Source organism: Protopterus annectens, chromosome 6.part0 (assembly GCF_019279795.1).
Source record: "Protopterus annectens isolate FY-2018-M chromosome 6.part0, PAN1.0, whole genome shotgun sequence".
Lineage (NCBI taxonomy): Eukaryota > Metazoa > Chordata > Ceratodontiformes > Protopteridae > Protopterus > Protopterus annectens.
Window position 1 is genome coordinate 942,569,910 of NC_056737.1, and position 27,766 is coordinate 942,597,675.

Below are 27,766 nucleotides of genomic sequence, written 5' to 3' on the forward strand. Positions count from 1 at the left end.
AGGTGGAAACATACTAGAAGTGGTAATTACCAACATGGGCAACAGATGCACCACAGCAGAGGTGAACTGGTCACTGGTTAGATCTGACCATGAACTATTCATTGATTTCCACACCCAACCATCTCCCCCACCCAAGGAAACCACAGTGAAAACCTTTCCTACAGGTAACTTCACACTACTAAAGATAGAGGTGGGAGGTTTCACAGCCCCCACACTAAGGGAAAACACTGCTCAAGATACAGAAAGATTTACAAATGCACTCTATAAGCACCTACAAGGATGTATGGATAGTGCCATCACTGGTAAACCAAGACTGCAATAAACAGGCTATACAACAGAAGTAGGACAGTAGTCCAGAAAAAGAGCAAATCCCAAGAAGGACAGACATCCATGACCAGTATTAGTAAGAAACTTTGGTATCTCATGAAATCATCCAAGGCTAACTTCAACAAGAAAATAACCACAAATTTGAAAGATAACCACATAGCCTTCTTTGGCTATGTCAAGGATCTAAGTGGTAACTCACAGATTTGCACTGTGCCAGTGCTGTATTGCACAAAATATACTGAACCTACTGATATCGCCAACATCCTTGCAGATGCATTCAGTGCAAACTTCACCCTCTAAAGAGCCCACAACAATATCCGAAAAGTACAGTATACCAGAGACACACACAGGTGGAAATAGCCCTCTGAAAAGGCAAAACACAGCGTCAGTGGAGGCAGATGGTGTCCCAGACTGCGTCTTGCAAACACTACAAGACGAACTAACCCCCCACCTAATTAAGTTTTTCAACCTCCGCCTCTACACAGGCTACATGCCCATACAATGGCGCTTGGCAACAGTTATTCCGCTCCACCAAAGTAGAAACACAACTGACCATGGTAACTACCATCCCATAAGCCTGACTAGCCTGGTCTGCAAAGCTAGGGAGTGCATCATCATGGCAGTCATTAACAAAATCATTGGTAACCTCCAAACACTTGACCCAACCTAGTTCAGCTTGGAGTGCAGATCATGCCTACTGAACCCGTTTGATGTCTTACACTCGCCGAGGTGTTGGATGAGGGGAGAGGTGGCTCACACATACTACCTGGACCTCGCCAAGGCTTTTGACACCATTCCCCACTCTGGTATTATTGATAAACTCACCAGTCTGTACATAAACCCATACATCACAGGATGGGTTGCCAACAGGCTTACACACAGAACCCACATGGTAAGACTAGCAGCCTCCAGATGTTGTTCGTGTTTCACTGTTGCAGTCATTACATTTGGGTAATCCTGCTGGCAGGCTGCCCTCAGTCGCCTGAATTCCAAAGTCTTGGGTCCTGCATCGGCTGCTGTCGCCCCTTCCCTGACGTCAGGTCGTCAGGGGTATAAAAGAAGTAGCTGATGCCATTTTCTTCAGTCTTTCTTGCCGCGCGGTGCCCGAAGCAGAAGCAGTTCGCAAGTGCCGGTCAGCAGACTCCTGAGATTTTCTTGTTTTGAGCTTCAGATCTGAAGTCTTCAATAAATAAGTACCCCATTGGGGAAACTTTTTTTCTTGTTCCAGACCAAATGTCAGAAAAATTTAATAATTGTATTTCTTGTGGAAAGCAAATACCTCATAAGGATTTTCATTTTTACTGTATTCCTTGCCTAGGCCCTGATCACAACATTACTGGTTGGTTTTGTGCTAGATTTAACCAACGCACTATTAAGCGTCGGTATGATTTTGCTTTAAACTATTTTGGACGCCTGTTTAATTATCCTGAAATGTCGTCTGATACCCATCTGACTACCGGAGCTTACAAAAAACGCAAAGAAAAACAACCGAGGCCCAAAACTGACTAAGCTTCTCGTAAGCCAGTCGCCGGTTCTCTGGCGCTTTCGCAGCCCGTGATGCCCGCTGCCTACTCGCAGGCTGCTACAGACTCCCACGTGGAGTCGGCCATGCCGCTGGATACTCAAGGTATTGGAGCCTCCGACGCTAATCCCTCAGATGGGTCCGGAGCCGCTGAGCAGGTACCGGCTTCTGAGGGTGTATTCAGACCTAAACATCTTTAAAACGACTTCAGCATCAAAGGCAAAGACGAAAGCACCTTCTAAAGGAAGGAAACAAACTCAAGAGCCACGTGGACAGGCCTCTATGCCCAAAAAACAGATGCTCAAAATGGCCGAAGACTTGATTACCTTGATCAGGGGTTCCCATCCCCCTCCTGATGAGGCCTAGGCAAGACACTGACTATGAATCTTCAAATCAGATATCTATTTCTTCTGATTCCTCTTCTGATCAGGAATACCCCCCCCCCATGAGGAATCTGATGCTGAAGAATCTATTCCTTCAGTATCTCCTCCCGAGGACTATTCCTTTGGGGAACCTTGCATACCATGAGGGAGCATTTCCACTGGGAGAGCCAAGATTTTTCAGAATATAAAAAAGAGGCTCAGGGATTTTCTTTTATTACCGCAGCACAGGCCTCTAGCTATTCCACCTGTGTTAGACATTGTAGATGTGTTTTCGGAGTCTAGTCTGACCCCTGACTCCTTACCCCCAGCTCCTGTTAAGCCTGACAGATGTTCCTGACTCGCACAAATTTCTTTTTAAAAACCCTGCTGCTGCCCCAGAGTTGAGGCTTCCACTGCAAAAAAAGCCCAACCCCCTCTGACTGATTCAAGGGCACTGGATAGATGGGGGAAAAAAGGTTTACACATCTGCAACTTTGGCTATAAGGGCCTTAAACTGTCATATGCTTAAGTATCAGCAACATGTCATGGGATTGCTTAAACAGAAAATGTTAAATTCTGAATGTGCAGAAAAGAAGGAAATGCAGGATTTATTGTATGCAGCAGAACAAGTTGGAAAACATACTTTGCAATGTGGTTTTGATTCTTTGGAGGCCTCCTGCAGGGCGCATTCTGAGTTCTGTAATTAGGAGGCATGCTTGGTTAAAGGAACAAAATCTGCCTGATCATGTTAAAGTTAAACTACTAGATGCTCCTTTACAGCATGATACTTTGTTTGGTGTTAAGGCAGAAGAGGTGTTAAAGAAAATGGAGGACAAAGCTAAATCTATGCAAACTGTCAAAGAATTTTTACAAGTACAGCCACCTAGGTTTAATGGACACTGGCCTACACGGTCCTTTCCTGTGTCAGACCTCGAAGGGGCAGACCCAGACGCCCTAGGGGCAGATCCCAGGCACAAGGTTCTTATAGGCCCAAGCAATGGGGTGCTTCTACCTTGAAAGCTGGAGAAGATAGATCACAAACCTACAGAAAACAGTCCCAATGACTTCCCCCTGTCTGTACCAAGCACTTCTCTTCTGGCAACACCCTTAGGGGGAAAATTAGCACTTTTTGCTCAAAATTGGCGCATCATAACCCAGGACAAGTGGGTTCTAAACTAGTGTCACAAGGATACAAGTTCCATTTCCATACTATGCCAAAGGCAAACGGTTGGCCAGATCTGCCAAAAAATCAATGGGCAGAGGCACAAAAACAAGTCTCATCCCTCATGGACATGGGGGCCATTCAACAAGTACCAGACCAAGAGCAGGGACAAGAATTTTACTCAGACTGTTCTTGGTACCCAGAAAGGACAAGGCCTGGAGGCCTATACTGGACCTGTCTAATCTGAACACTTTCCTAAATATTCCAAAATTCAAAATGTTGACTTTGCAGCAGCTTCTGCCTGTGTTGGGTAAGAATGCTTGGCTTGTGACTTTAGACCTAAAGTAGGCATACCTGCATGTTCCACTCAGACAATCATGCAGACTGTACCAAAGATTCAAGGCTGGTTCAATGCATTAGCAATTCTCTGCACTGCCCTTTGGCTTATCTACTGTGCCCAGGGTCTTTACAAAGTGCCTGGCACCAGGGTCTTTACAGAGTGCCTGGCACCAGCAATTGCATTTTGTAGACAGAGGAATACAAATATATCCTTACTTGGACGACTTGTCTCATTCAAGCAGAGAACAAGGACATTCTTCTTCAACATCTGGCGTTTGTGAAAAGACTTCTAACATGCCTAGGATACACAGTCAACAAAAAGAAATCAAAACTATTACCCTCACAAGAGATAACATTCCTGGGTGCAAGCTTGAATAAAACTGCCCAGATGGCTTATCTCACACCAGACAAACAAAGGCAACTGACCAATTTCAAAATGTTTGCAACAATTGCCCATTTATCTGCAAGAAAAATTTTGCAAGCTTTGGGCTTCATGGCATCCTGCATCCTACTAATTCCTTATGCAAGACTGCATATGAGGAAACTTCAATGGTACCTAAAAAGTGTTTGGACTCAACTTTGTCATAGTCTGGAAACTGTCTCCTCCCTCACCCATAATGCCCTGCTCTACCCTCATGACCTCAGATCTTGTTTGCCGCGCTGGTAACTGGATGTGGTTTCTTTAGCTCTCAGCTAAGTGGTATTTTCTTGTTAAAAAATGAAAAATTTTTGCTTTTCTTAAACTTTTTGTGTGAAAGTTGTAGGTTCCCTTTATTATTTACTGTTTTTAGTTTTAGTTTAGTATTATTTTTATTTTTATTTTCTCCTGGGCTGGGCGGTGTGTGTGTGTGTGAGGCCTGTGTGCTTGTTTTATTTTTTGTTAATGTTCTTTTCTGTTTTTTTTATTTTGGCTTGGATTTGACTCCCTAAGTCTAAGTCATTCTTTTCTAAATGCTCGAAGTGTGGCTGAAGCTCTCACCGGCTGATGGCCACACTTTGTGTTTGTCATTTGGGTTTGGTTGAACACCTCACTGTTCCATTTTCCCAGGGTTCCAGAGGGGAACACCAAGGCTGAGGAGGTCCAAGTGCTTCTAGCGGGTCGGTTTGGCCTCCCGCTCCGCTCCTCTCGACCTCCGGCTCCCCTGAGACTCCCTGTGTTCCCAGCTGTTCCCCCCTCACTGCTCCCTCCCTTCAGGACAGGACTTCAAGCTCCAGAGGAGGACCTAGAGGGCTTGCTTGGCGGGGCACAGACCTCTATTTGGACCCCTGTTCGAGGGCTCTGTCAGGCTTCTCCCCGGCCCCACTGTTGGAGGCCCGGCTCTCGGACGGCTCAGTTCTCACTTCCCGCTTCGTCCGTCTTGAGGGCTTCTCAGCCGCCTCCGGGGAGAGCGAGGCTGCTCAGTCGAGTAGCCCGAGGAGGCATTCCAGGCCTACCATGGACCAGCCTCAGGATCTGCTGATCTGGGAGGATGCTGATCTGGGGTTCAGATGGCCCCGAGTGCAGAGCCCCCTGCTCGGATCTCCGACCCAGCTTTTCTCGCCTAGGGCTCCTCTAGAGCTCTCCGACCGGGGAGCTCGGAAGCATGCAGCCGGGGAAACGGGAGAGGGACGGGCAGGGGTGCGTCCGGACCCGATCGTACTTGCCTGACGATGCCGCCTGGTCGTCGGACCCGCTCGATCCGGCCTGGAGATCGGCCCGGATCCGAGAGATCGAGCCGTCGCGGTAAACCTGGCACGATCCGGGCTGTCGCCGGGGAGCGTGGCGGGCGGCGGCGATCCGAGTGCCTCCCCGCTTTGCGCGATGTCCTTGATCGGTGAAACGAGTCTCGGCGGTGTAGTAGAGAGGCTCTGTTGAGGGTCTCCGGACTGGGTGAACTTCTGGCGGCGCTCCGGACAGCTCTCGGAACTTTAGAGCTTGCTCCAGTCCGCCCCTGGCTGTGCCGTTTCTGTGCCCCAAGTTGCTCCTATGGGCTGGTGGCTGCTGACTGAAGGGCTCCTCCTGACAGCCCAGCTCCCTAGGGGCTCTCTGAGGCCACCCAAAGAGGTGTCTCCTCCCTCCCCCACGACACTGGGACACGGACTTGGGCTCCCCCAAGGTCCCCCACCGGGGGGACCCGTCTGTCGCCGGGAGACCTCTCCTATCAGGGTCGAGGAGTGGGGTGGGTCTGCCCCGGTCTCCCTCGTGTCCGAGTCCGTGGTGCTTGGGCCCATCTGCCGGGCCGTGGTACCTCTTGGGTGTCCCCGAAGCGGGCCCCTGACCTGACCTTGGCCACCCCCAGGCCACACCCGACCACCGTGGAGCCAGCTAAAGAAGACCTGACCCGTGGAGAGGCCCGCCTGAGCAGGACCCACATTGAGTAAATCCCTCCTGTAGTCTCCACCAGGATGGCGAGAGTCCACGCCTCCGGAACAGGCTCAGGAGTCCTCAGTCCCACAGGACCAGCAAGGGAGTGTATGATGATGGACGCTTGAGGAAGCGGACCGGATCTCGGCGACCTTTTGGTGAGCCTAACTGCATCTACTGGTATTCCGTGCGTGAGACCTTATTAAGAAGGCTGTCATCCCCCTAGTCCGACTTCGGAGGGGGACAGGCTCTGCACTCCTCTACCTGGCCCCTTTCTCAGAGGGACCGGCTACTATGGCTCCACGAGGACTCGGAGGACTAGCTAGAGCTAAGGACAGCTCACTGGTCGGAGGCGTCAGGCTGGCTCCGAGCACTGAGCGCCCGCTGGCCTTGTTTGTGGATTGCCCTGGTCAGCGCTGCATCAAGTTCTCTCCTTGTTTTGGCAAGAAGAGCTGGAAGGACCCGAGCATGAAGGGGCTTCTGGGCGCTGTCTGCCGTTGGCAGGGCCTCTTCTCCCCCAATGGTTTCATTCTAGGAACAGTCGTTGTCAACCGGACAAGTCCCCGAATCTGGCAGAGTCCCAGCAGTCCTACGAACTAAGAGGGCTCCAAGAGAGAGTAGGTCCAGAGGCAGCCCGCTCGAGGAGACGGCTCTTCAGAAACTTCGGAGGCGGACCTTTTAGCTGCTGAGGGCTAGAGAACTGCAGGCTGCTCGGGCTCTACTCTGGGAACCTTTCTCTGCTTCGGGGGCCGCTAAGCGGCAGGGCATAACATGGTTGGCTTCCTTCTCCTTCCGAAACCTTAGCCATGGGATAGGCGGTTCCTCCAGGACACCTTCCAAGTGCAGTCCCTCCCAGGCGTACAGGAGGCCATCTGCGGGCCACGCAGCCGTTCCCATTATCTCGTCAGAGAGCCTTCCATCCCAGGCGTCAGCCCAGGTTCAGGGGGTCAGCATCCACTTAATTGTCCAAAAAGGCAGAGGAACCCAAGAAAATCCTCAGGATCAAAGTACTAATCGAATGTTCTAGGCCATGCCTATGAATGGTGCTCCTACAATCTCATCTCCCCCTTCCTGTCTACATCTTGCTCCAATCAGATAGTTTCTCGAGGCGTGCTACCACAAGTCACTCTGGACAGCTCTCCTCCCCTTTGGGGGAGCTCAATGGACGGTGTTGAGCCCGTCACGGTCAGTTCGGCCAGCCTGAGGGGTCTTTACCAAGTCCAGGCTCCAAAGTACTAGCTCATACACAGCCCTGAGGGGCCAGTTGGTACCTGGTAGCTAGACTCCTTGCCGCCCCTGGCTCCATTTACTGGCAGGCCAAGCATCTAAAAGTCTGGCTTGCTGAACTCAGGCTTTCTTTTCATACTACTCAAGGCTGAACCTAAAATATTCAAAGTCTCTTAAGGCTGAGCAAGCTTCTGGCTCCTGAGACCAGACCCCTCACCTCTCCACTCTGGGGATTTTTCAAGCCTAGTTGGCACCTCTGAATCTGCTCTCCCCATGCGGGCCATTGGCACATTCATGTGAGAGCTCAGCGGAGCGCGGGCTCGAGGGGCTCGCACTTCTTGTGGCTTCGTCGATCATCCTTGAGGAGCTCTCCAGCAAAGCTTCGCATTCTGGGCTCTGCTCCCCTCCCCAGTCTCGATCTCCATTCTTTTCCATGCTCGTGCTTCTCTCAGCAGGCACTGGGGGTCCCATCTTAGTGAGTCCTCCCCGGATCTCCACAGTGTCTTATCAAGGCCTCGCGACCCTCTCGCTCCCCCAACATCACGGACCTGCGCCTGCGGTCCCCGGGTGCTGAGGGTGAACCCCGGACGGTCAAGGTCTTCTAAGCGCTGAGCCGCCTTGGGAACCCAATCTGCTGGGTCGAGACAATGTGCTCTTCCGCGCGCAAGGGGAGGACTTTCTTACCTCCTTTATTGAGATTCCAGAGGACAAGATATGTCTGTCTCACCAATCATCAAACACTAGCACTTTACGGTGCACCCTCTTTATTAGAGGGAGACAGCTTCAAGTAGATGGGCAATTCTCAACCGTCGCCTCCTGTAGTCTGATAACAGTCTTACCAACACAAGGCATAAGACAATGAGAACCCCTCTCATGCGAAGACCCCCTTTTCCGTTGGGAATAAGTCGCGGCACACCCTTTATTTCTGAGTGGCCCTCCCTTCATATCACGATCTTTGCCTCTCATGCCAGCACCTGATCTGCGACCTTTTTTCGCTCTATTTTAGGTGGTCGGACCAGTGACCCAAAAGGCTCTCTTAGTGCCTGGTGAAAACTTCTCATCTTGCTCTGTGGCCTCTCCTCTGATGCTTTCCCTTTCCTAGAAGCCTCTCTCAGGAATGCAGATAATTCTCATTGCTCTGGATGCTGGCCTTAGCAGATGGTTTCTGCCTTCCTCCTCCTCCCCTGCCTCTCCTTGAATTCTAGATCCTATTCGCTATCCTCTGTGGCGCCTCTCATTATCTCTCCACGGTGAAGGCTTCTGAAGCTGACGCTTATCTTTCAGGTCTCCTTGATACCTTGAAGATCCTCTCTTCGTTCTGAGAGCTATTCGGTTGGCTCATAAATCAACCTCCTAAAGGTTTACGCTCTCCCCTCAGTGCTGGATTTTCAAGGGCTCTCTCTTTCTTCTCTTGAAGCACGGTTCACAGTCATCCTTGCTTGATTTTTCAGCCTCTCTCTTTAATGATGGTGTAGCCACTCCCTTTCTCTTCAGCCAAATTGGGCAATTTCTCACCTCACATTGGTCAGTTTCTAATCCTCTTTTGTCAGCCGATTTCCTCCTTCCTTTCTTTCTACAGTGCCTTCTCAATACTTGTATTAATCAACAGCCTTTTGGTAGACCCCTTATCAGGGTCTACAGTTTCGCCTGACCCGCTCCCTATCAGCTAGCTACCTCCCTACTCAAATTCTTGTCTTCCTTATCAGCTCCGGATTAACCTTGGTTTTATCAGGGCCACTCTTCTCAGGATCCTTTCATTCCTTCAGCCTTGGTCTTTTATTTCTTCCCTAAGTATCAGGACAACCACCTCTTCCTTCTAAAATCGCTTCTGTTCAAACATTATTAAAGCATTACAATCTAGTTTTCTAAAGCAAGTAGATTTTCAAGCATGGGAGCTGGCTACACTAACTTCCCTTTCCAGCTGTTTAAGGGACCGTCAAAATTCAATCTCTGCTAGCCTAGATTTCAACATTCATGTTTATGGTTATCTCAACATTTTTCATGACTTATAAGCTCATTTTAAGAAATTCTGTCAACTTGGGTGAATTCAGCTCAGACAATCTAATTCAAGCAGCATCCCTCCCGATTGGATTTCTGCAGCATGCCAATCAGCTTGATCGATATCTACCTCAACCCTTCTTCAAACTGAGATCAAAGTTGGATGATATTGTGTAACAACACAGTGGGCTTTCACAGTGCATTTTTTATGATGCATAAGCAAGCCGTCGGGCATGGGGGTAGGCTGTTCACATACTCCCAAAGCTCCGGAAACAAATAGATTGATGGCACTTAGATTTAGATTGCAGCTCGGACCTTCTAATTACTCTCATTCCCTGCCTGCAACAGGAGTTTCGATGGTGGGCAAAGGCTTGTCACCAGAACAAGGGACAGCCATTCACATTACCTCCAGCCGGGCAGACACTAACAACGGATGCATCAGATTATGCCTGGGGAGCCCACATGGCAGGAAGAGGCATTCAGGGCACATGGTCCTCAAACCAAATTAATCTTCATATCAATCAAAAAGAGATGTTAGCTGTTCAAAATGCCCTGACAGCCTTCAAGGACCTACTTCATCCGGGGCAACTACTGATAAAGACAGACAACATGGTCATGTGGTATATAAACCAGCAGGGGGGCACACATTCATACCTCTTTTGCAGACTCGCCATGACCTTGTGGGACACGGCTTTGACTTGCCAAGTACATCTGCAGGCACAATTCCTGCCAGGAAAGGAAAATACTCTGGCAGACGAACTAAGAAGAAACCTCATGGATCCCCACGAATGGAAGCTGGATCCACGAGTCTTCAGCATGATAACAAGGAAATGGGGATCCCCGGACATAGATCCATTTGCTTCCCCTGTCATTTACCAACTAAAAAGATTCTGCACAAGGACTTCAGACAAGCATGGAAAATGGACGCCCTATCAGTATATGCCTTTCCTCCACTGCCTCTCCTCCCCAAGGTGCTCCTAAAGATCAGACAGGAGAAGCCAAAGATGATACCGATTGCCCCAGACTGGCCACACCAGTAGTACTGGTATCCAATACTAAGGAACTTATCTCTATACCCGGCTTGGACCTTACCTCAGATACCTCGACTACTGTCCCAGCAAAAAAATCAGATCATGCACAGTCAACTCAGGACATTAAACTTTGGCAGTATGGCGGATAATGTAGTCATGCAAAAAGCACCTCTCAGTAAAGCTGTGATGGATGTCATTCTGGAAGCCAGAAGGCCTAGTACTAGAAAGTCTTATGCTGGAAAATGGAAGAGATTCTGTGCCTGGAACCAGGCACAAGGAACTGATACAGCGGTACCAAATATTCTTATTTTGCAAGACTTAACTGAGATGCTGGACAAAGGCCTATCTTTTTCATCAATTAAAATTCACGCCTCTGCCATTTCGGCTCATTACAATACAGAGCCACTACTTTTTTCTCACCCTTTATTAAGGCAGTACCTCAGAGGAGCCAAAAATTTAAGGCCCCCAAGGAGACTACCAATACCTGCATGGAACCTCAATTATGTCTTGGAAAAGCTCACACTGCCTCCTTTTGATCCAGCTGCTACAGCTGATATGAAGTTTTTATCTTGGAAAACCACTCTACTCTTGGCAATTACTTCTACAAGACTAGTTTCAGAGCTACAGGCGCTCATGGCTGTGGAACCTTTCATCAGTTTTCATCCAGACAGGGTCTCCCTGAGGACAAGCCCAACATTTATGCCTAACGTAGTGTCCAGTGTGGCTCTTAACCAAGCCATCCATCTGCCAACCTTTTACCCAAATCCACAGAACAAGGGGGAGAGATTTCTGCATTCTTTGGAAAGCTTAGATTCTACTTGGACAGAACCAAAGCTTTCAGGAAGACAGAGCAATTACTAGTGGCATATGCTGCAGGATGAAAGCCTGTCTCAAAGCAGACTATTTCTAAGTGGTTAGGCCACTGCTTTCGTTTCTGCTACTTACACTATAGCAAGCTAGGCCTCATTCCACCAGAGCTGCAGCCACCTCAGCAGCCTTTCTCAGGGGAGTACCTACCAGAGACATTTTAGAGGCGGCCACTTGGAGTTCAGTGCACACCTTTACAAAGCATTATCATCTGCCACTCTACTCTAAATCCAGGGCAGGCTTTGCCACTGCAGTCCTGCAGGGCCTCATAGCCGCTCCTACTGCTGTCTAATTCCAGCCTCAAAACCATAGCTTTGGGACTCTACCCAAATGTAATGACTGCAACAGTGAAACATGAAGAACATAGTACAGGTGTGTGCACTTACCATAAATGTAGATGTTCGAGTGTATTCACTGTTGCAGTCCAGGTTACCCACCCGCCTTCCCCCTTTTTTCTTTTGGATCTTATCCTTCCTTCTCTGATTTGTACTACCTATGTGGTGTATTTGCTTATTGAAGGTAAAATTTATATTGCTGTATTTCTGAATATATATAAAGTTTGGCTACCCTTTTTGGGGGCACCTGACATCTGGGGCAAGAAAAACTGAAGAAAATGGCGTTGGCTACTTCTTTTATACCCCTGACGACCTGACATCAGGAAAGGAGCGACAACAGCCGACGCAGGACCCAAGACTTTGGAATTCGGGCCAGCTGGGGGAAACCTGCCAGCAGGATTACCCAAATGTAATGACTGCAACAGTGAATACAACATATACATTTATGGTAAGTGTACACAACTGTACTGTCCAGCTCTTAACCAGTCACAACTGGTGCCCCACAGGACTCTGTCCTGGGACCCCTACTGTTTGGCATATATTTCTCAGAGGTACAGGCAAATTCAGGTGGACTAAGGCAGACCATGTTTGGCAATAACTGCAAACTGGGAATCATAATTGACAGTCCAGCTGACACAGACGTACTTCAAGGGCCTCACAGAGACAGACACAGGGTGTCAGAGTCATGGCCTCAAGCTAAGCGCCACAAAATGCATGGTCATTCCATTTGGGGAAAACTAAATGCCAACATATTAACACATAAGTGGCATCTACCTTAATACAGACAAGGTAATAGGGGCTCTGGGGACTAAGGTAGATATGATTGTCAAAGGAGAGATCACTATCTCCAAAGTAGTTAGGACATCCTTCTATGTAGGCCATCTGATTACTAAAGGGTTCGCATCTAGACATACTGAGGTTGTAAGACCCCTTTACTCGTCACTCATCAGTCCCATCATAGAGTAGAATAACCTATTTTTGATGTACCTCAGGAAGACACTTCCAACAGCTGGAAGGACCACAAACGTACCTCGCCAAGAGGATTACTGACATCAAACCTAAGTCCTATGCAGCCAGACTGAATAAACTCTTGCTTTACTCACTGGCATCTCGTTTAATCAGAGATGATCTTTGCTGACCTACAAAGCCATGTCCAACTCAGGCTTAAAGGATATGCTCCACCTATGGGAGTCCATGTCACAGTGAGCCACACGCTGTAGTGAGCTAAACCTTGCCACCACAATAACTACAACATGCTGGAGGGACAGATTCCTGTCACAGAAACTCCCCATGCTTTGGAACAACATCCCTAATTACATTATACACAGAGCCCAGAGCCCCTCGCTAATGCTCTTCAAGAGAAACCTTGAAGAGTGGATGGAGAACAGTAGATACACCCCAGGGATCCTGCCATTGGCTCTGCTCCACAGAGGGATAGTTAATCAATGGGGTGGCAAAAGCTGACACATTTTGGCTAGGCTTATGAATGTCCTAGGGCAGTTAGCCAAGTACCTGCCTATGAACCTATGCATACAGTATCAGCACATGCTAATAGCTTAATTTACTGGTCAGGTGTTGACTTACCTTGTGTCAATAGCAGTTGTATGTGCAATAGCTGAGGGCTGCCTATGTTGGATGCACACAGTAGACTGCCTATACATGACAATTAACAGGTAGTCTTGTGTGTGTGCCATCCATTTTTACTGTGTGCGCAGGTGGAGAAAGGTGTCGGTCCCTAGGTGCCTACATTGTGGGTGTGTGCTATACGTTCCCTCATTGCCAAGGCATGGGCATACTGGGCATGCCTCCGTCTGCCTACTGGGGCTGGCTCAAGGTGTTTGGTCCGAGTACCTCTGTGCCTGTGGGGCCCTTGGCAGTGGTGGTGGGCTGTGAGGTCTTTCACCATTCTGTCCCTGCTACAGCTGTTTCCGCAGGATCATATTGTGTAGCATGGCACATACTATGAAGATGTGGGCACACGTGCCTGGAGGGTACTGCAAGGCTCCACCAGATATGTCCAAGCAACGGAACCATGATTTAAGCATCCCAAACATGTGCTCTATGATGATTCTGGTTTGTGTGTGCCTCATTATGACGTTCTTGCATGGGTGTGTGTGCATTTCTGATGGGCGTTTTCAACCACTGTTCCAATGCATAGCCAGCATTCCCCCACCAGGTGACCATATGGGATATCCCCCCTGGCAAATACCTGATACAGCTGTGAGGCGTGCCAGATGTGGGAGTCGTGATAGCTTCCATGGCTGCCAGCACACACCTCCATGATGCCCTGGGCATTGCACACAACCTGGCAGTTGATGGAGGGGTATCCCTTGCGGTTTATGTAGCGCCTACCTTGCTCACCAGGTAGTGACTTGATGTGTATGTGCATTTAGTCTATTGCATCTAGCCCCTCCGGGTATTCTGCCACATGGTGGAAGAGAAGCATATTGCTGGCCAACTACTCCTGCGTTCAGGGGAAGTATATGTGCTCATTGGCATGTGGTAACATGGCATCCAGGAACTTACTTTTTTTTTTTTTTTTTTTTTTATTAAGGCTTCTTGAGCCTGATCTGAGAACCTACAGGTAACACTCTTGTTAGGTCAGTTGCATGCAGGTTTATTTCCATAGAAATGAATTATAATAAATGTAGTGGGTGTTCTGGTGGATTCAGCATTTATGATCTTTGATTTTTGTCTCCTACCGACATCATAGCAAGTTGAGCACTGTCTTTGCCTTATGTTTCAGCCTTATTTGCCATTTTTTAGTAATTGCTCCAGTTTACTTTCTAGACAGGCCTGGCCCCTGAATCTCTGTATTAGGCTTATGTGAATTCCTGAACACCAGCTGGCTGTGTTACTGTGCACTGTCCATTTGAACTGTGAAAGTAGCCTGAACTGTAAAAGCTTGAAAGTTTGTATGACTCTGGGAAGTGAATGCATGAGGAAAGATCATGCATTAGGTAGATGCCTGACTTCTGTTTGTAGCTGAACAAGGAAAGGACTCATTAACTAAAGGTCACTGGAAGTTCAGGACTTGAAAACATGAAATTCATAGAGTATAAAAGCTAGCATCGATTCATTTAAAATAACTGTTGCCATTGTACATAGTCCCCGGTGGGAGGGTAAGCTGACCTGCAGCCTCATCTCTTCTACTTTGATACTGTGTAAATTTTGAGTAAAGGAGAGTTCTTTTGAAAGACATTTTTGACTTGGTATTTTTTTTTATCTCCAGATTGCTGTCCTTTCCGCTTTTTAAACCAGTTTTGATAATTTGTGTGCGTTGTATTTGTGTGCGTTGTATTTGTGTGTGTGCGTTGTATTTGTGTGTGTGCGTTGTATTTGTGTGTGTGTGTTGTATTTGTGTGTGTGTGTTGTATTTGTGTGTGTGTGTGTTGTATTTGTGTGTGTGTGTGTTGTATTTGTGTGTGTGTGTGTGTTGTATTTGTGTGTGTGTGTGTGTGTGTGTTGTATTTGTGTGTGTGTGTGTGTGTATTGTGTGTATTTGTGTGTGTGTTGTATTTGTGTGTGTGTGTGTGTTGTATTTGTGTGTGTGTTGTATTTGTGTGTGTGTTGTATTTGTGTGTGTGTGTGTGTGTGTGTGTTGTATTTGTGTGTGTGTGTGTGTGTGTGTTGTATGTGTGTGTGTGTGTGTGTGTGTGTGTGTGTGTGTGTTGTGTGTGTGTGTGTGTTGTATTTGTGTGTGTGTGTGTGTGTGTGTGTTGTATTTGTGTGTGTGTTGTATTTGTGTGTGTGTTGTATTTGTGTGTGTGTTTGTGTGTGTGTGTGTGTGTTGTATTTGAGATTTCCCATTTAGTACTATGTACCACCCAATAAAGTTTCAGTGGGACTCCAGATGGTGTGGATTTCTACTCCCTTTCCAAGAAAGTGGACATTGCAGATGTGTTTGAGCAGTCCGGTTAAAGAATGGGGAAGGAAGGTTGTAGAGTAGTAGCAGTGTAGATTGTTATGCCGTTCTAAAGGCCAAAAGATAATGGTTGCCAGTTTAGGATTGCATTCTTCTCTACTTTGCCTTCCCATCAGATTTTGGTTGGATATATTACTTGCTACAGTCCTTCCTTCACCATGTATTTCACCATGTATCTATGGTCTTCATTTGTATCTTCCTTTTTCATAATCTACAGTGTGTGAACATACAAAGTTACCGAATGACCTTTTGTGTATCCCCAAAAGTTACAGCATTTCCCTTGCTTATGTATATTTTATAAACGTGTACTAGTCTTGTGTTTTATTGAGTGTAAAACTGAAATAAGATTTTGTTTGTAGCAGTCTTAACCTTAAAGCAATCCACTTTTTTGAGTACTGTAAAACTGAACTGTTGATTGTCTGCCAATGTGGCAGAGTTCAAAAATTAGCTGCTCATGTGGTACATAAGGACTGGGTTTGTTAATGAGCATAGATACGGGAGAATGGAAATTTGGTGAAAAGACACTTTACTTGGGGGTGCAGGGCCTCTGGCATTACGTCAGACCAGGCAGTCTGAATGTGTCAGCAGCACTTGCCTATTATATAATTTTGAGGTAGGATAGTGGTGAGGCTGTTATGAAAATGCTTTGCAAGTGGTATATGTGGCTCATCCTTCGTAATCCCCGATGCTTAGCCCAGTAAGAAGTCAGTGGATGCTGTGTTTGCATCTAGAGAAATGCATTAATTGGTTATTTTGTAAATGTGACCATAAGGTTGAAATATAATTTTATATTTTTGTATATCTGGCATGCATGACTGAATAGGTTTTGTTTACTCCTGTAGAGCTAACTGCTTTCGACTAGTTTTTGGGAGGAGTGTGTTTTTTAGTTTGTGGGTTGATGCAATTTAAGAAAAGCATTCAAAATGTTTTTATATAACTTGAAACCCAATGGCTTTCTAATGATTTGCTGTGTGATAGTTATAAGCATTGGCCTGGAACATGAAAAGTTGTATTTTAGATGTTTATTTTACAAATTTCAAGCTTAATTATTGTTTACTGCCAAACTAAACTCGGAGACAGCTTCAGGTTTGGTCTTCACACGCTGTGCAGTTTATAAAGAAGTACCCACCCACATGATTTCCTAGAATTGTCAGGGTGTGTGTAGAGGGAGATAAGCACTGTAAAGCTAATGTAGCCAAGTCCCCCCCCCCCCCCCCACACACACACACCCATATGCAATTGGAAACATAAGTAGAAAAGATGCATTGATTGACCTTTGGCTATACCTCCTGTATTGGACATTGTTGATTATGTGTTTTCAGAATCGAGCATGGTTCCTGATTCTCTACCCTCCGGCTCCTGGTAAGCCAGACTGATATTACAGGGTTCCTGACTCCCACAAATTTCTATTCAAAAATCCTGCTGATCCTGAAACTATCTCACAGGGTCCCAAAGGTGTAAAGGCCTCTACAGCCAAAAATCCTACCCCCTCTGACAGAGATTCCAGGGCACTGGATAGATGGGGAAGGAAGGTCTGCAACCTTGGCAATTAGGGCCCTAAACTGCCAGTTTCATATGCTTAAATATCAACAGCATGTTATGGGCTTAATGAAACAGAAAATTGTTGATTTCTGATTGTGTGAAAAATAAAGAATTACAGGAATTATTGCATGCAGCGGAACAGGTTGGAAAGCATACTTTGCAATGTGGTTTTGATTCCTTGGAGGCCTCTTGCAGGGCCGCAGTTACTAGATCTGTGATTAGAAGGCATGCCTGGCTCAAGGAGCAAAATCTGCCTGATCATGTTGAAGCTAAATTGTTGGATGCCCCTTTACAGCATGATACTCTGGTAATGAAGCAGAAGAGGTTTTAAAAAAAATGGAAGACCAAGCTAAATCTATGCGAACTGTAAACTATTTCTTACAAGTGCAGCCACCCAGATTCAGTAGGCACTGGCCTACTAAAAAGTGGCCCTTTTCTGTGTCCAACAGAGCCTCTCAAGGCAAATCCAGGTGCTCAAAAGGCTCTAGATACCAATCACAGGGTTCTTACAGGTCAAAGTAATAGGGTGCCTCCACCTCCAAATCTAGAGGAAACAAAGCACAACCCTACAGTAAGCAGTCTCAGTGACTTCCCTCTACCATCACCAAGCACTTATCTTTTGGCAGCCCCCTTGGGGGGGGGGGGGGGGGTTAGCACTTCATGCTCAAAATTGGCAGTTAATTACCCAGGACAAGTGGGTATTAAACATAGTATCCCAGGGGTACAGATTTCATTTCCATACTTTGCCAATTCCAAACGGTTGGCCAGATCTGCCACAAAATCAATGGGCAGAGGCTCAGAAACAAGTTGCGTCCCTCATGGATATGGGGGCTGTTCAACCAGAACAGGAAAAAGGACACAGTTTTTATTCAAGACTGTTCCTGGTACCCAGAAAAGACAATGCCTGGCGTCCAATACTGGACTTATCGATTTTGAACACGTTCCTGGACATTCCAAAATTCAAAATGCTGGCTTTACAACAGCTACTGCCTGTGCTGGGCAGGAGCACTTGGTTAGTGACTCAACTTAAGAGGCATACCTGCATATCCCAGTAAGGGAATCATGCAGAAGATACCTCCTCTTCAAGGCAGGTTTTATGCCTTGCCAATTTTCTGCACTGCCCTTTGGCTTATCTACTCAGCCCAGGGTCTTAGTGCCTGGCACCAGTAATTGCATCTTGCAGACAAAGAAGCATACAGATTTATCCTTACCTGGACCAGAGAACAAGGACATTCTTCTTCAACATCTGGCGTTTGTAAAAAGGCTCCTAACATGTGTGTGATATATATATATATATATATATATATATATATATATATATATATATATATATATATATATATATATATATATATATATATATATATATATATATATTTGAGACTGTGTCACACTCTGGTGGGCAGAGACATGTCACCAAAACAAGGGACTGTCATTCACTCTACCCCTTGCCACCCAAACCCTAACTACAGATGCATCAGACTATGTTTGGGGGGCCAACATGGTGGGGAGATGCATTCAGGGCATATGGAGCCCGAAACAAATGCATCTGCATATCAAACAGAAAGAGGTACTAGCTGTTCAGAATGCCCTGACAGTCTTCAAGGAATTACTTCATCCAGGACAACTACTGATAAAGACAGACAACACCACGGTTATGTTGTTGTCAACAACCACGGTTATGTGGTACATGGGGTACACATTCCTATCCCATTTGCAGACTAGCTATGGCATTGTGCAACACAGCCTTGGCTTACCAAGTACATCTTCAAGCTCAATTCCTGCCAGGAAAACAAAATACTCTGGCAGACCTAAGCAGAAATCTTATGGACCCGCACAAGTGGAAACTGGATCCACAAATCTTCAGCATGGTAACACAGAAATGGGGGAGCCCAAACATAGATCTATTTGCCTCTCCCCAAAATTATCAACTGGACAAATTCTGCACAAGGACTTGTCACAGACGAGCATGGACAGTGGATGCCCTATCCTATGCCTTTTCCCCCCTCTGCCTTTTCTCTCCAAGGTCTTACTAAAGGTCAGACAGGAAAAAGCAAAAATGATCCCAGTTGCTCTGGACTGGCCTCTCCAACACTGGTACCCAATTCTAAGGAATATGTCTCAACTCCCTCCTTGGTACTTGCCTCATATACCTCATCTACTGTCTCAGCAGAACAATCAAATTCTGCACACTCTGCTCCAAACTCTGAACCTTGCAGCATGGCTGATCATGTAATTATTCAAACACCTCAGTAAATCTGTGATGGATGTCATTTTGGAAGCCAGAAGGCCTAGCACTAGAAAATATTATGCTGATAAATGGAAGAGATTTTGTGCTTGGAACCAAGCACAAGGAACAGACACAGCAAAACCAAATATCTCTCAGATTTTACAATATTTGACTAGGATGCTGACAAGGTCCTATCTTTTTCTTCAATAAAAATCCATGCCTCTGCCATCTCGGCTCATTACAACACAGAGCCTCCCATCTTTTCTCATCCTCTGCTAAAACAGTATCTTAGAGGGCCAAAAATTTAAAATTTAAGGCCTCCCAGAAGATCACAAACTCCTGCATGGGACCTCAATTTTGTGCTGGAAATACTCCCCCTTCCTCCTTTTGAACCAGCAGCTACTGCGGATATAAAGTTTTTATCTTGGAAAACCGCTTTCCTTTTGGCAATCACTTCAGCAAGAAGGGTTTCAGAACTACAGGCTCTCATGGCTGTGGAGCGTTTTTATTACATTTTACCCGGACAGGGTGCCCCTCAGGACCAATCCTTCCATTATGCCTAAGGTGGTATCCAGTGTGGCTCTTAACCAAACTATTCACCTGCCAACATTTTACCCAAATCCGCAGAACAAGGGGGAACGGATTCTGCATTGATTGGACGTACACAGACAACTATCTCTAAGAAAGTCTGAGCAACTACTGGCATTTGCTTCAGGATCAGAGGGGAAGGCTATCTCAAAGCAGACTATTTCTAAGTGGATAAGCCACTGCATTTGTTTTTGCTACTTGCATCATGGTAAACCTGTGCCCAAGGGAATCTGGTCACATTCCACCAGGGCTGCCACTACCTCAGCACCCTTTCTCAGAGGAGTTCCATCCAAACACATTCTAGAAGCTGCTACTTGAGCTCTGTTCATACCTTCACAAAGCATTATCATTTGTCTCTCTTCTCTAAATCCAGGGCAGGCTTTGCCACTGCAGTTCTGCAGGGCCTTATAGCCGCTCTAATACTATTTAGTTCCATCCTCCCATCCATAGCTTTGGGATTTTACCCAAATGTAATGACTGCAACAGTGAAACATGAAGAACATAGTACAGTTGTGTACACTTAACATAAAATGTAGATGTTCGAGTGTATTCATTGTTGCACTCTGGGTTACCCACCTGCCATCCCCCTTTTCTATAACTTCTCTTTCCTTCACTATATTCTAAAGCCTTTGTGGTTTATTTGCTTTTAGATGAAGGTAACGTTTGTGTTGCTAAAAGTATATTTACATATATTGCTATATGTATATGTGTGTATATAATATAATTTTGTTTTTGCTCCCCATTTGGGGGACACCTGACATCTGGGGCAAGAAAAACTGGATAAAATGGCGTCTGCTGCATGTTTTATACCCATACCCCTGACGTCGTGGAAGAGGAGACTGCAACCGACGCAGGGCCCAAGACTTTGTTATTCAGACCGACTGAGGGCAACCTGCCAGCAGATTACCCGAATGTAATGACTGCAACAGTGAATACACTTGAACATCTACATTTATGGTAAGTGTGCACACCTGTACTACACTTCCCCAGCCTTCACCCTTGGGGAGAGGAGAGCAAGCTTCACCTTATTATTTTCCCCTCTTCCCATTTGGGTCACTATTTATTTAACCTGAGTAGGCTAGTTTGTAGTAAAGGGCTTCATCCATGTTTGCTGTAAAGCCAGCCATTACTGAAATATGCTCTTCTTTTAAACATCTCCGATATCCCAAGAGCTGTTACTGTACTCTGGTGTCTGTATGATAAAGAATTTAAGATACAGAAGGAAGGGTAAATTTGATTGTTATACTGAAATATTGTAACTTGTACCTTGAGGTTGAAAATCTGCTAGCAGCAGTTGGTTCCCTTTTTATGTTCTATTTTCCATCCACGAGCACTAGAAAAACTTAAATTTTGACAGAAGGAGATTTATTTCCCCCGATGTTTGTGTGTGTAATTTATTGCTGCATGCATTTAATTGCTTGCTGAAATGCTGGTGGTACAGTTGGTCAAATTATGTAATGGTCGAAGTTCATTAGATTGACTGCTACTTGAAAGGGGGGAAAGCCTGAGTTGGTATATTTAATTGAGATCACAAATGTAACCTATTGTTATACATTTGCAAATGCTTTTTTCGATCTCCATGGTAGTTGTCATTAGTGAGGGTTTTGTTCACTGTTCCTAGGCATTTCATTGTAAAAGTTGCACAATATTTGCAGTCACAAACGTGTATATCTTTATTTTGTTAATTGGCTTCAGTGCACAGCAGTTGAAATGAAATTTTACCACTACTGCATATGCTTAATGTGTTTGGATATTTCCTAGTGAAAGTGAAATGCAGTACAACGTAAGAGACAGAACTGCACATACTAAACTGTATTGGTAACTAAATTGCTCTCCATAGAGTATTATAAATTGCTGTGTGGTAAGAACTCTATTGCCTGTATCAGAGGCATTGGAGTGACGGCAGCTTTTTAAAGGTGTAGTGTCTGTCGAGTCCAACGCCCGTAGCATGCCTCCTGTAGGACATAAACACCAGTTGTGTCCCATCTTCATGTCAGCATTGCTGTTGCAGAATCTCTCCAAATTTCTCTACCATGCTTTTGGTTCAGTCAAGGAAAACTGACAAAAGACTGCATTCTTTGGTTTTGCTAAAATGTTTACTTTACTTTTCAGTTACCTTTGTCTGTTCCTCTTATGTTCTCCCTGCCTTTGAGAGAGAGGCATAGGCCATTGTCTTGCCTTCAGCTTCTTTTGATGTTGTTGCTGATGCCACAACCTTCTACCAGGAGACGGCCAAAAGTTGCCTGCAGCAGTCCGTATCATATGTAATTCTGTGCCAAGCTGTGTTTCTTTATGTTATACTAGTGGCATATGTTGCATAGCTTCTTTTGCCTTAGTGTGGAACTCCTGATGCTGTTGCTGTAGAAGCCAATGATCTCCGCATTGTCTCAGCAGTAGAAGCCAATGATCTCAGCATTGTCTCAGCAGTGATGTCCGTATCAATTTATATAGAACTTTGCCATTTTTACCGGGCAGTGGGACGTGCTGATTCTGTTGTCTCTAGTGAATAACTTTACTGGTGCTTTCACCAGACATGTTCTGATCCTGATTATAGACATTCTGGACTCCTACCCCAGCAGTAATAATAAAGGGGCTTCAGGCCTTTAGAAGCCTCTACCCCAACAACAGTTGTCCTCAGAAAAGACCTGTCCAAGTCACTGCCATCAGAAAGCTCCCTAATGTTATATATTCAAGACTAAACACAATCTTCTGAAGAATCACCTTTGGGGCAGTTGGATGAGGAGAACACTCTACTCCCCCACCTTTTCTTCTGCAACCATCTTATTGCAGTTATTATGTCATCCTCTTCCATTTTTCTTGTTGTATAACAGCCTCCCCTCTCTATTACAGTACCCAAGTTATCACAAACAGTCCCAAAATTCCTTTTTTTTTTTTGGATTGCAAAAAGAGTAATGTTTTGCTGGACACTTCTAGTCAGCAGTTTATTTTCTCCATCACATTATTTCATGTTACATTTCACCAGTAACTTGTCTACTAAAATTCACCATAAAATCCTATCTGCTTCGTTAAATTAGCCCTTTTTTCTTTTTCTTTTTTTTTTTTTTAATCCCCTTTCATAGGTACGTACACACAAAAAATCTAATCATATTATATATACCCTTATTTCCTTTTTCCATTCCCTTACTTTGTATAATGTAATTTCATTTTCCCTTTCTTCCATCCTGTCAGTTTTTTCTTCCTATTTTTCCCCTCCCATACACTGTTATTTTCCATATAACAAAACACACAGCCTGGCTGTATGCTCCCCAGACTCTTAGTAGTAAAACGAACCACTCCAAATCAATTGACCAAAATAAAATTTAATGTTTGATTTTAAGCGTTTTCATTTCAACATCACATGAAACTTCTTCAGAATAAAACTAACCATACTAAAACAAGTTATATAACATAACCAATCTATTCATTAGCTGAAAAACATGTAGGTCGACACAACTCTAACCAATCAAACCTACTTAATACATTCCATAACCTTTAACCTACATAAAATGGAAATATACTACATAAACTAAAATATTCTGAAAATGAGAACTTTCATAGTTTGAGTATTTTATGTAGTGCTGTAGTATTGTTGGTATGGTTGTCCATTTTTCCTGCACAATGCATGTAGGTCAAAGTAGCATTGTTTTGACTAGTAATGAGAAGCATGACTGTCTTTAGTTGTAAATGTTTGTGTATAGGGTCTTGGGACACTGCATCTTGTGCTATGGTTGGCCTCTAAAATGCCTGGATAAGAAAGAGTTGGTGGTGGTGATGCACAAAAGAAGGAAATGCAGTGTTATAGTACAGCCCATTGGTATATTTTCAGTTCTTTTCAGTGTACTGATGGCATGCATGTTGCACTTTTTGTTCAGTAAATTGACGCAAAAATATTTGGCTTTGGGCAGAAGTACTTAAGTGACTAGGCAATCGTGCTTGTGTATTGTTTCTGAAAGCTCAGTGTGATCATCAAGTCTCCATGATTTAAAACTTACTACTCAGTTATTTTATCTTGGAAGTCTGAGCTTTTTAACCAGAGAAAAAGTGGTTCAAATAACTAACTAAAGAAGTGAAATGTATTCAGTTTAAATCGGTGAACCCAACAAGCTTTCATGTAAAAGATTTCTTCATATTCCTGCCTTTTTACTGTGTTTGTAACCTTTGAATACACAATTATAACTTTACTATTGATCATGGAGTGTGTGTGATCTGGGCTGTTGTAATTAGGCTGTCTACTTTAATAATTCAGATTTAAACAGGACCTTTTCCTGTAAACGGGGAGAAAATGCAGGTGTGAAACCAGATACTGAAGGCTTCAGTTATGATGTTTGAAATACTGTTTGGTAATGCAGTTTATGCACATGCTTTGGGTTGATGACAAGTAGTTATTGCCTTCAGTATAAATGCTAGTGACTGGACAGGCTAAGTAATGGTGGTCTGCTTTCTGTTTGGAAATGTGCTGCCTTAGCAACTTTTGTTTTAATATGTCCAGTAGTAACATATTGGGATAACACCTGTACGGGAGAAAACTAGCAAATGATGGTACACATGCTACGTGCTCTTGTTGTGGGGAGTGAAACAGGTGAACTGCTGCATGCTGCTGACTTGATGCATGTGTTTGTCTGTGTGCCTGTGTGTGTAAACAAGGCATCTTATAAAAGCCATTGACTTGCTGAAAAGGACATTGTCAGCTATAGCAATTAAAGTGGATCTTCAGTAGAAGTATTGCTGTTTTACTATCTCTAGATAATTTGTCCAAAATGCTTTTCTAGCCAGTGGTAGAGACTTTGCAAATAAGGCATTAAAGTTTTATGTTAATCTTCCTAAAACTTGGAATTGTTTCAATATCCCTTTCTTTTTTTCTTTCACATAGGTGTTAAAGACTACTCAAATTGGCCAACTATTCCTCAGGTTTACTTCAGTGGTGAATTTGTTGGGGGCTGTGATATTCTCTTGCAGATGCATCAGAACGGAGATCTGGTTGAAGAACTTAAGAAACTGGGAATCAAATCTGCACTTTTAGAAGCTGAAAAGGACACTAAACAGTAGAATTACCAGATTTTGAAAGCTGTTTGTATAGATGTATGTATAATGTATGCATTTTATAAAGAGTGTGACAACTGCCAACAAAGCCTTATTTTTCAAGAAGACAGCTACACTGTTACGGTCTAATGGCACTAAACCTTTAACCAAATATCCATGTTGCTAGTGTTGTGAAAAGTCTGTTGTATAGTGTTGGTTTGACTAAAATTCTGTCTTGTGTTTCTAAAGTAAATTATTCAAGGTGTGCGTAATGCCCAGTGTATATCGTGGAAGTGTTTGGGAGAGCTTACATTACCGCCTGGTATTCAAACTGACTGCATGGTGACAGTTGCTGTTCTATCCAAGTTGTGTTCGAGTGGGAATAGAGTTGTTTGTAAGCAGTGAATGTTGGATTAATTTATATGGGGAAAGTTTGAGCACAAAATTACTAGTGTGCAGTGTTCGAGTGGGAATACAGAGTTGTTTGTAAGCAGTGAATGTTGGATTAAATTCATTTATATGGGAAAGATTTGAGCACAAAATTACTAGTGTGCATGCCTTGCAGTTGTATACCACTAACGAATAAGGTAGTAACTTTAGCCTTAATGTCACAGGATTAGCTTGACTAATATTAAAGCATAATTCAAAGACTGAGTAATCGTTTTACCTTCAAAATGGCCAGTAGATTGCTTCCTGTTTATGTATTGAATCAGTTTATTCACATTTCTGAAACACTAGCTTTTTTATGTAACAAAGGGAAGAATATTCTGTGCTTTTATCCCTAAAAACACCAGTCAACAAAGAGCATTTGATCGCCATTTTGTATAGAAACTACCATTGTTGTCTTACTAGGTCTTTTGTGCTTAAATGAATCCGACCTCAGACCTTAAAGTCAACATAAATTGCAAGAAGTATTTTTCATCTGCCAAGGATCTGAAAAGTTAGAATGTTGTTAACTTGTATGGATGTCTTAAATAGCAAGAGACAATTAAAACTGCACTTTGGAGACTGTAGGAAACGTGGACTGAAAATAAATAAATGAACATAAGAGAGGTAGAGGTTTCTCCATTTTTTTTTTCCTACAGCAGTAAGTACAGTTTTAAAGCTTGTTTACTTCGAGGATGAGTACTGGCTGACCACACGAGGACGTAATTTTCTATTGTCTCCCATTATTAAAATAAAGATGATGGTTGGGAAAACTACTATTTTTTGTCACAGCTCTGAGCAGCTCCAAATGCATTCTACTGTCAGTTAATCTACTTCTAGTACGTGTCCCCCTTGCAAGCGGGAAATCAGTAGTAGTTGCAGTTGGTACTATATGGAAGGATAACTGCTTTGGTGTGACTAACTAGCGATGGCTAGTAAAATAGCTTTTAACATGCATTGGACATCATGGCATAGTATTCCATGACACTTCAATCTTTTTTTAATGCATCTAGAAAAATGAACTTCAAGCTTATTGTTTTGATATTGTGCACTGACACATTTAAGTATGTCCCTGGAATTTGTTTGGTCTGATTGATTTGTTAACCAGGGAAGTCTGCTGGACACAAATGATCTTTTTTATGGAGCAAACCAGCAGCACTGTGACTTGTTCAGTCTCTCACTGTAGGCAAATGTGTTAAAATAATGAACAAGAGACTGGCACTGTACAGCTGTATTCATACTAAACTTTGTAACAGCCAAGCAAAACCGTTCATCGTAACCTAGCTTGCTAAACAATATATGCTTCCATGTAAACTTCTCTCGTACAAGATGATGTCCTGAAGGCAGAAAAATAGTCTCTGGTTTTGTATATCTTTTTGATAACCCTCTCAACACATTGTCTAGTGTGTCTGTGGTTTATATTCTTGACTTCACAGTTTCTGTTCCTGGTTATTTCCTTTAAAATGTCTTGAGTGCAACTGTCAGACATCTCCTTTTTAATTATAGGAACATCATTTCTGTAAAACGTGATTCACTCTATGCCGGTTTGTCGCACAGGATGACATTTATAGTTAAATATGTTAAGCCCACAGCTGCATGTTGCTAGAAATATAAATGAGTAATACCTTTTTCCTATGAAACGGTCACACACAGTCTAGCTCAGCAGCTAGCTTTTTTCTTTCCTTTGTGTTACTTTGCAATTTAAGCCTTGCATATGCTGTTACATTTCTGCATTGGGGAAGAACATTTTGCTTTATATAATAATCAGTGCCCCATTTTGTTCTGTTAAGCTACATAAAAATGTCCTCTTCTGAGCTTAGCATTACTGCATTTTACACAGTTTCTTCAATTGCTCCAGTTAACACACTTTCTTCATGATTAATGAGTTACTTAATATAAAGTTTTATTACTATGTATGTGTGTTAGTTTGTGTTTTCATAATTAAGAAAATGACAGAAAATGACAAATGCAATTCTCACTGAGGTGAGAGTACCCCACCATCCATCCAGGAAACAAATTGTTTAACCTGTTACCAAAGTCAGTGTTGCATGTTTTCCTGGGTTTTTCTGAAACCTCTGCTGTGTGATTTTTCTGAAACCTCTGCGGTGCGATCTACATGCCTTTTTTTATGGATTCTGACGTATTTGTAATGCATGTACAGCATTCCTCACCTATTGTGGCACACCTACACCCCTGGTTGGCTGACAAGTAATAAAGTGCCATTGTGTTTTGGCGGACCATAGTTTTCATTGCCGTCATTTCTATTGTAATGTCTGAAATAGCCCCATGTGTAGCATTTGCCTTAATTTCAAGCAATTTGCTTAACTTTCTTAACTCCCATATGGTTTGGGTGCCCCATACCAGGGAAGGATTCCAGCCCCTGATATTACGTCATCTCAAAGTCCATATGCTTTAAACCCTTTTCACTTATTGCATTAATGTCATGATTATAGATCCAAGGTTGGTCTAGATTTCCTGTGTTTACAAATTTCCTTTTTTGTCTTGTATTTCTTATTTTTCCT

At 44.1% G+C, this 27,766-nt stretch overlaps 1 protein-coding gene across 1 annotated transcript in view; it reads left to right on the forward strand.

Moving 5' to 3' along the window:
- LOC122804622 (glutaredoxin-related protein 5, mitochondrial-like) overlaps positions 1 to 25,871 on the forward strand; it is a 58,741-nt gene extending 32,870 nt beyond the window's left edge. The window contains exon 2 of the mRNA XM_044074592.1: positions 24,670 to 25,871. Within this exon, the coding sequence (XP_043930527.1) occupies positions 24,670 to 24,845 (176 nt within the window). The 3' untranslated portion in view covers positions 24,846 to 25,871. The remainder of the gene's footprint in view (positions 1 to 24,669) is intronic.
- Positions 25,872 to 27,766: the final 1,895 nt, after the last annotated feature.